Source organism: Bos indicus x Bos taurus, chromosome 19, assembly GCF_003369695.1.
Source record: "Bos indicus x Bos taurus breed Angus x Brahman F1 hybrid chromosome 19, Bos_hybrid_MaternalHap_v2.0, whole genome shotgun sequence".
NCBI classification, from domain to species: Eukaryota; Metazoa; Chordata; class Mammalia; order Artiodactyla; family Bovidae; genus Bos; species Bos indicus x Bos taurus.
In genome coordinates, this window is record NC_040094.1 from 15,817,297 (window position 1) to 15,826,719 (window position 9,423).

At 44.9% G+C, this 9,423-nt stretch overlaps 1 protein-coding gene, 1 long non-coding RNA gene and 1 other non-coding gene across 4 annotated transcripts; 1 reads left to right on the forward strand and 2 right to left on the reverse strand.

Moving 5' to 3' along the window:
• Nucleotides 1-1,442: 1,442 nt before the first annotated feature.
• PEX12 (peroxisomal biogenesis factor 12) lies at nucleotides 1,443-5,661 on the forward strand. Its single transcript, XM_027518207.1, has 3 exons — nucleotides 1,443-2,204; nucleotides 2,497-3,050; nucleotides 4,169-5,661. The coding sequence occupies exons 1-3, from the start codon at nucleotides 2,079-2,081 to the stop codon at nucleotides 4,566-4,568; spliced, it is 1,080 nt and encodes a 359-aa protein (XP_027374008.1). The 5' UTR covers nucleotides 1,443-2,078; the 3' UTR covers nucleotides 4,569-5,661.
• Nucleotides 5,662-6,488: 827 nt separating this feature from the next.
• LOC113877928 lies at nucleotides 6,489-9,209 on the reverse strand. Of its 2 annotated transcripts, XR_003506866.1 has the most exons (3): nucleotides 8,739-9,209; nucleotides 8,547-8,629; nucleotides 6,489-6,769 (listed from the first exon to the last, which is right to left on the reverse strand). It is a non-coding gene; the product is annotated as an uncharacterized LOC113877928 (long non-coding RNA). The 2 variants fall into 2 exon arrangements; XR_003506867.1 differs by lacking the exon at nucleotides 8,547-8,629.
• On the reverse strand, nucleotides 6,891-6,987 carry LOC113878651. The gene has a single exon (XR_003507074.1). It is a non-coding gene; the product is annotated as a Z30 small nucleolar RNA (small nucleolar RNA).
• Nucleotides 9,210-9,423: the final 214 nt, after the last annotated feature.

Sequence of the window (9,423 nt, forward strand, 5' to 3'; positions counted from 1 at the left end):
TCTGTCAGAGCTAGTTTGAACAGCCTCATTTCTCCCACCTGTTATTACCATATGAATCTCACCATATTAACCTATCTGATGGCTCTTAATACCTTTTAACATAAGCACAATCAATTTTTGTGTGTCCTATCTCATTATACCATAAACCTGAGTGGGGTTTGTGATGAGGTGTTTATTATTTATTGGCTGTAATAACTGACATTGTTATTTGACTGCCTTTTTTTCTCATGTAATAATGTCAGTTTACTTTTGAAATATTCTCAAAGAACTATTAACTGACTAACAGTAATGGCACCCCACTCCAGTACTCTTGCCTGGAAAATCCCATGAATGGAGGAGCCTGGTAGGCTGTAGTCCATGGGGTCGCTAAGAGTTGGACACGACTGAGCGACTTCCCTTTCACTTTTCACTTTCATGCATTGGAGAAGGAAATGGCAACCCACTCCAGTGTTCTTGCCTGGAGAATCCCAGGGACGGGGGAGCCTGGTGGGCTTCCGTCTATGGGGTCACACAGAGTCGGACACGACTGAAGCGACTTAGCAGCAGAAGTAGCAGCAGCAAAACAGGGAGTGGAGAGGTAATCTTAACCTAAGGTCAATCAATACGAATCTAAATCATAAGTACAATGACAGAAATTTGTTGAAGCCCATTTATTGCAACATCAATGCCTGGGTGAGACTTTGCTAATTCTTGCTAGAAACATCCAGGAGAACTGTATAATTTCTGTTCCTTCAGAGTTGGCTTTCCTTATTTTGTTAGCTATTGTGCTGCTGCTGCTGCTGCTAAGTCGCTTCAGTCGTGTCCGACTCTGTGCGACCCCACAGACAGCAGCCCACCAGGCTCCCCCGTCCCTGGGATTCTCCAGGCAAGAATACTGGAGTGGGTTGCCATTTCCTTCTCCAATGCATGAAAGTGAAAAGTGAAAATGAAGTCGCTCAGTCGTGTCTGACTCCTAGCGACCCCATGGACTGCAGCCTACCAGGCCTCTCCGTCCATGGGATTTTCCAGGCAAGAGTACTGGAGTGGGTTGCCATTGCCTTCTCCGTTATCTCTGCCTGTGTCGCTTTAAATCCTTCCCTAAGGCGGCAGATAATAGTGAACCACGACCCCCGCCGCAAGCAAAGTGAGGCTTCCATCTCCACATTCCCCTGGGTCCCTCGCCCCTATCTGGATCGCCCCAGGGAACAAACGCCCAAGCTGCGGGCCGAGCTCAGGCTCCAGATGTCGATGCAGTGACCCCAACACCTTGCCAAAAAGACTCCGCAAAGAGAGATAAGAGCTGTGGCTTTCCAACAAGACAGCGACGCAAACCCAGTTACGACAAGTAAAACCAATCAGCAGAGACCTCTCCTCCAGCCGATCGCCTCTAGTGCCTCCCTCACTTTCAGCGGGGGCGGAAGCGGAAGTCCCGATAAAGTCATAGAGTTGTCTAGTTCCGGTTTCCAGGGCCGCATTCCAGGCTAGAGCGCCTCTCCTCCGCCCGCCTTCCCCAAGCTCCAGCGGCTTCTATTTCCGGCTGCGGATTCTGTCATAAAGCGGAGACCTCCTTTCAACCGCGGTGTCCCGGGTTCCTCGCGCCTCGTCCGGGGTCAGCGCGCAAGGACGGTCACGGTGGGGGGACTGCTCAGGCCACAGCTGAGCCAAGCCGCGGAGGGCCGGCCGTACTGGTGCACATCCGATCCCTCAGATCCGCCTGGCTTTTGAACCCTCCTGAGTTAGAGCTCCTGACTGGCAGCCTCCAGGACTGCCGCTCTACAGGCCAGCGCCCAGCCCCGTGCTGTCTTCCCCGTAGTTAAGCTTTGTTCCGTGAGGCGCAGCGTTAGTTGTCACCCCCTCCTACACACTATTCCTACCCACGTCCGTGTTAACTTCGTTCTTCACCTTCCTTCACTCGAACCCTCCCCCTCACCTTGCCTCCGGAAAAGGTCTTTTTTTTGCCCAGTTCCAGTAAAATTGAGGGGCTATCCTTTGAGATAAAAGTTACCGTTGAGACTGAGCACCCATCTGGCGCCCCCCCAAAAGTTCATGCTTACTAAAGAGCTTGTGGACAAAGTAAAACCCAGTGCACACACGAAACTATGGCCGAGCACGGGGCTCACATCACGACTGCCTCTGTCGTGGATGACCAGCCATCCATCTTTGAGGTGGTAGCACAGGACAGTTTAATGTCAGCAGTGAGACCTGCTCTTCAGCATGTGGTCAAGGTAAGGATTTAATTCTCTGGAAAGTTTTAGGGATGTCTGGGGTAAAAAAAAAAACAGTAATTTGAATTTGTTGGCCTCGGTTTCAAAATAATCAGTATATAATTTATATCCTATGATTTAACAGTTATGGAGTCTTTTGTAGAGTGTTGTGTGCACTACATACCCAGCCCTTCAGGGAGGTAAAGGTGTAGAAAGAAAAGTGTAGAATTTAGAGGGGAAAAAAGGAAATATAAATAACAAGGCATAGTAGCTGTTGTAATGGAATGAATTTCATTTATTTATTTTGCTGTAGGTTCTTGCAGAATCAAATCCTGCCCACTTTGGCTTCTTTTGGAGGTGGTTTGATGAAATCTTCACCCTGCTAGATCTTCTGCTCCAGCAGCATTATCTGTCGAAAACCAGCGCCTCCTTTTCTGAAAACTTTTATGGCTTAAAGAGAATTGTAATGGGAGACCAACACAAGCTCCAGAGGTTGGCCAATGCTGGTCTCCCAAAGCAGCAGTTTATGAAATCAATTATGTTCCTGGTTCTTCTTCCCTATCTGAAAGTGAAACTGGAGAAGCTGGTTTCTAGCCTGAGAGAAGAGGACGAATATTCCATCCATCCCCCTTCTTCCCGCTGGAAACGATTTTACAGAGCCTTCCTGGCAGCCTACCCATTTGTTAACATGGCCTGGGAAGGCTGGTTTCTGGTACAGCAGCTTCGATACATTCTAGGAAAGGCTCAGCATCACTCACCACTGCTGAGGCTGGCTGGAGTTCGGCTAGGTCGGCTTACAGTTCAGGATATACAAGCTCTGGAGCACAAACCAGCTGAGGCCAGCATGATGCAGCTACCAGCTGGGAGGTAAGGCCTTAACATTTCCCCAAAGTCTTTGGTTAATAAATTCTAAAATCTGATCCCAATTTCATAATTCACCTCCCTCAGTCCACTCTGAGGTCATTTCATAAAATCACTGAAAAACTCATGTGTCCATAAAATAAGGATTGCCATCCTGTTAACTTTGCGACCCTGTGGACTGTAGCCCACCAGCTCCTCAGTCCATGGGATTCTCCTGACAATACTGGAGTGGGTTGCCATTTCCTTCTCCATTCCTCCTCATACTGCCTACATTTTTGTGCACACTTGCTATGTACCAGGCCCTGTGCTGGTACACAGATGTTTAGGTATATCACCTCAATCCTTATCACAACTCAATGAAATAATGCATAAGCACCATTTAACAGTTGAAGAAACTAAGTTCTAATAGTTAAGTACCTTGCCAAAGCCACATAGCTCCAAAGTGGCAGAGCTGAGATTCCAGCCAGATCAATCGAGTTCTAAAGACTGCTCTTAACATGGTGCTCTCCCCCTTGCATTGGTGCTAGTGGTGAAGAATCTGCCTGCCGAAGGAGATACCAGAGACTAGGGTTCAATTCCTAGGTTGGGAAGATTCCCTGGAGTAGGAAAGAGCAACCCACTCCAGTATTCTTGCCTGGAAGTTCCCATGGACAGAGGAGACTGGCAGGCCACAGTCCATGGGATTGCCAAGAGTTGGACAGGACTGAACGTGCACACACATCCCACTTCTAGTTAGTGTTTGTGTTCTCCTACAAGTGCAAATATATTCCTCAGTACTGCTGAGTTGTTTTTTTCCCTGGATATTACTATCCTTCACCCCCTGCCCCAAAAGGTCTATATAATCAATATACAAGTTGATTATATAGTCTGTATAATCTCACTAATTTATTTCTCAAAACACAAGCTCTAGTCATTAAAAACAAATCTTAGCTCTTATGCTCCTAAAATATTATGTAAGTCACAAAGAGGGAATTGTTTAGAAGGGACCATTAAGGACACAATTTTCAATCCCCAAGCTAAATCAGATTCCAATGAAAAATACAAGAACTACGTTTCTATTAGTCATTCTGTGATTATACCTAAATAGTTTCTCTTTTTGCCTCCTTGTTCTATTCTCCAAACAGCATTGGTGAGAAGATAAAGTCAGCTCTGAAGAAAGCCGTGGGGGGTGTTGCCTTGTCCCTCTCTACTGGCCTTTCGGTGGGTGTATTCTTCCTGCAGTTTCTTGAGTGGTGGTATTCGTCGGAAAACCAAGAAACCATCAAGTCCCTGACTGCTCTGCCTACTCCACCACCACCTGTACACCTAGACTACAATTCTGATTCTCCCCTGTTACCCAAAATGAAGACCGTGTGCCCACTGTGTCGTAAAAACCGGGTGAATGACACGGTTCTCGCCACCTCTGGCTATGTGTTTTGTTATCGCTGTGTGTTCCATTACGTGAGGAGTCACCAGGCTTGTCCTATCACAGGTTATCCAACAGAGGTACAGCATCTGATTAAACTGTACTCCCCTGAGAACTGAAAGGGATTAGCACCTTACCTCACAACACAATGATTGTACTGTAAGGCCACAGGGCTGGTTTTCCACAGGGTAAATAGCATTTTTGATACTTCTCACTCTCAACTAATAACTGTGAACTTCAGACAACCACATGGATGTCTTTAAAAGGATTTACTCATTGATCTTAACCTTTTAGCTTGCTCCCTAGACACCCCTACTTAGAGTTGACTGAGCTGGTTAGAGTGAGAGAATCAGGACTGGCAAGGGATGTGAGGGTCAGCAAAGAGGAAGGGATCAAAGAGAATACTTGACACAGAAGATCTTCTCTCCCCTTTGTTAAAGGACAAGAGGTACAGAAGCTCTCAGGGAAAACCCAAGTTAGATGTCATTAAATGGGTGGTGAATCAGAAACAGGCCTTTTTGGAAAAGAAAGCAATAACCAGCCCATGTGCTCAGTGGCTCAGTCATGTCCGAGTCTTTGAAATCCCATAAACTGTAGCCCAAAAGGCTCCTCTGTCCATGGGACTATCCCCGCAAAAATACTGGAATGGGTTGCCATTTCCTCCTCTAGGAGAGCTTCCCAACCCAGGGATCGAACCTGCATCTCTTGTAGCTCCTGTGTTGGCAGGTAGATAAATTCTTTACCACTGAGCCACCTGGGAAACCTGCCTCTGAGGAATAGGTTTTATTGGCTTGCAAACAGTATGAAATACGGACTTGCTCTTTATAGACATACTTAGAAACACTTTAGGAAAACAACAGCTCCTCCCATCTGCTGTGACCCACTTGTTACATAACACCTGCTACAGTTTATCAACTTTTAAAGTTCCTTTTGTGAACCACAGGTGTCTTCCTTGGTAAACTGGTTAAAGGAAAACAGAGGTTGAATGTATATACAGAATAGTCTGAAGATTTCAATGTGAAAGCAAAGTGACTAATGAAGAGATGGTGTAAAATACTGACCTAACTGTGACTGTGTACATAAAGCACCTTTCAATAAGCTCTTTCTGCTTGTTGTTAAAGAGTTTGCTAAACTAACATGAATTATTCTGGCTATTACTGAAGTTTCTATGAAACGCTTAAATAAATTTTAAGAATAAATGTTTTTGGCAAAGAGCTGTTCCATGTCATGATTATGTGGAAACTGAATGATTAGATGAGATATTTATTTATTTTTGGCCACACCTCAAGTCTTGTGGGATCTTAATTCCCTGACCAGGGATCAAACCCAGGCCTTCGGCAGTGAAAGCCTAACCACTGGAGTCCTAAGCACTGGACCGGCAGGGAATTTCCTAGTTGAGGTACTTACAGTAAATTTTCATTTAGATCACTTTGGACTTTTTGAGGCATTTTGGATTATTTTGCTGTTTTCGCTAATTGAATACTTGGAGAGAAATCCTCTACTCCAACAGCAAGAAATTAGTCTTGCATGAAATACCTTATTCTACAGAAACTAAGTTGCTGCCGCTGCTAAGTCAATTCAGTCATGTCCGACTCTGTGTGACCTCATAGACGGCAGCCCAGCAGGCTCCCCCGTCCCTGGGATTCTCCAGGCAAGAACACTGGAGTGGGTTGCCTTTTCCTTCTACAGTGCAGAAAAGTGAAAGTGAAGTCGATCAGTCGTGTCCGACTCTTAGCGACCCCATGGACTTCGGCCCACCAGGGTCCTCCGTCCATGGGATTTTCCAGGCAAGAGTACTGGAGTGGGGTGCCACTGCCTTCTCTGAACCTATGTAGAAAAATGCAAGCCACTGGATCGGAAGGTTGGTGAAAATATACAGGTTTGTTTTTTTTTTTAATCATTACTAGAAGAGGAAGAATGAAAATTCTAGTAAGTGCCTCTGCTGAGACAGGTGTTTGCTAATACAACTCATTTTAGCAATTCAAAGCACATTTTCTGACACCACAAAGGTAATAGAAATATTGAAACAGAATAGCCTATAGATTTTAAAATATTTAATTTTTTAACTTGTTTAAAAGTTAAACCCAAGACATACTGACTTAATGGGAAATCCAATGAGCAACACTTTTCCAGGCTGAACACCTGTTTTCCCTTAGTCTGCCCCAAGAGAGCATGTACATGTTAATTACTGTTATTTTACAATCACTGCTAAACAAGCATTTTAACACAGTAATCAGTCAATAAGGGAACTGAACCAGATTCAGGGATGAAATAATGCAGTCTTCCATGAAGATATCAAAGCAGTATTTTTCACCTCAACCTACAAAGAAAACATGAAAGTATCAGTAATACAAAAGCATATTAAAGAAATGCTCTAACATAATAAAGCCAGTATCCAAATAGGCTAGAACATACCAGTGTAGAAAAACCACAACCAGAATCAGCTCAGAGAGAAGATTAAGGGGTCATACCCTGGTCAAAGCCAACACTGAAGCAATGGCAATACCAGGTCAGACTATGCTTCACTCATCATCGCATCATTGCTTTCACCTCCTTGTATTTCATAAGAGCAGCCCCAAACCCTATTTTCACATCAGAGAAAACTTAGGTTTACCCATGGAAAAAAAAAAGGAGCATGGGCTTTCAATATTGCATCTTCCACTATGCACCTTAAACAACTCTGCTGTACAAAATGTTAACATGAACAAGTTTTGTTTTGGGGTATGTGGTTTTCTTTGGTTTTTATTTTTATTTATTTTTTTTCCTTTGGTTGTTTTTAAAATACACAGTAGAGAAGCATTTACAGTTCAAAATAATTTCTGGTTTTAGTGAGCCCAAACACCATGCATGATAAAATCTTAGGGATTGTCTGTGAAGGGATTTATAGTCTAGTTCTAAAGGAAAACCTTCAGGAAAGATTTTCTACTAAAAAGCCTTTATAAACTCCAATTCATTTAACATATAATTTGATTTACAATTCTACTGCCAATAAAGATGAAAAGTATTAGCCATAAAAATTTTATACAAGTCTTCTAAAGAATCCAAAACCTGAGGAGGATATGATTTGACAAAGGTGCATAGCAAATTAACAACAGAGTTGGAGGAGAAACAGGTCTGGTTACCAGATTCATACTTTTCCACTACCAGCTAAATATAAGGTTTAATTTCATTTTTCTCCAGAGGATGGGCAAGATAAAGGAAACAATGCAAAGCCTGAGTAATTCACAACCTGGATAATCAATTTCTGAATGAGAAAGTTGACTACATTTTATTTATTCTAAATGACGCCTTCTCGTGGTTTGCAAACAATGTCAACCTCTCCAGCTTTTCAGCAGAGTACTGTCAATATATAAGTAACAATTTTGGACACACAACATGCTTCAGTTGGCCACTTATAAAACTGATAATAGACTGATACTCCCTAGTTAAAACTGGACAGCTACATATGGCCTGTGTTCTCCATTCAGCAACTAAACTCCACAAAGAGAGGGAAACTACTAAAAACAAAGTGCCTTTTTAGAGGCTTGAGCCTTGATCACACCAGCCTTTGCAGGAGTACGTGTTACAAAAAAAACAAACGAGCTAACAGAACTTAAATAACTCTTGTCTCAAAGCAGGAAACTTGTGAGCTGAACTCCAAGTGTGCTCCAGTCACTCACAGTGGGCACACTTTCCTAGTTCTCTTCCTCTGTAAACTTCTCTCTGTCTGGCGTGCCTTCCCTACCCCTTTCAATCTGGAGAAAGTCTAATTATAGTTCTAAAGCCTTGTTCAAATGTCACCTCTGTTAAGTGAAAGTCGGTCAGTCATGCCGACTATTTGCGACCTCATGGACTATACAGTCCATGAAATTCTCCAGGAGGGGGTAGTCCTTCCCTTCTCCAGTGGATATTCCTGACCCAGGAATCGAACCGGGGTCTCCTGAATTGCAGGCGGATTCTTTACCAGCTATCAGAGAAGCCCCCTTCTCGGTTAAGTGGTCCCTAACTCCCTCAGTTTACCCCCTCCTCTGACTCTCACAGCACTTTTTCCGACCATAGTAGGCGTCACACGCCAAATATTCACTCATTCCCATCCTCCACCTCCTTGTCTCACCCACCAGTCCCATCACACAGACAGAGCTCCTGAAGAACCAGGACTGGGTCTCACTGGCCTTTGCAACCATTACACTCAGCAGGGAACCTGGGGCAACACAAGGCGGCACAATAAACGAGGGTTTAGTTTAGTCAATGAATGACCCTCCCTACTAAACCCTATAAAAACATCAGCACAATTTATAAAGCTGACTTACCTCCAACATTTCATGCTGGTTTAAGGACGTTCCGCAAGCATCTATAAGCCCTCCTTCCTCCAGCTTCTAACTCAAGGCTTTCTGCATGGCGCCCTGCGCAGGACCACCAATGCTTATACGCAGTGGACTCTCAAATGATGATGATAATAAGAAAAATAACAATACTACTAACACTACTAATACGTCCAAACCTCACCAACTTCAGGAAAGACTGAAGGAAGCCATTCTTGTGGGCGAAACACAAGTAAGGCCGGAGCCAGGGCGCAAACCAGAGCTGGAGGCAAGGGCTCTGCAGTCCGCTTTCCGAACCTCCCAAAACGCTTACGTCCTACATTCTCACGAGGCCTGCCCGGGTCTGCTGAGGCTCACGGCAGCCCACCCTGTGCTGTACAATAGGAAGCCAGTTGCCGCTTTCCAGACTCCTGCTCCTCGCGGCAGGGCCGGCAGCCCCGGCGAAAGGAACAACCAATCACGCGGTGGCCAGTGGATCACGTGGCGCCCAGGCTGGTGCGGAGAGCAGCCAATCGGAGCGCGAGGCGAACTTTGGGGACGGAGCCGGCCAGAGGGCGCAAGCGCATTTGCAGTCGCTCTATGGCTGGGCGGGTTCTGAAGCCTGAGTTAAAAGTTAGACGCGGAGTGGTTTCTGCCGGTCTTTCAATTCCTTAATCTCCGACGTTGGAGAGGC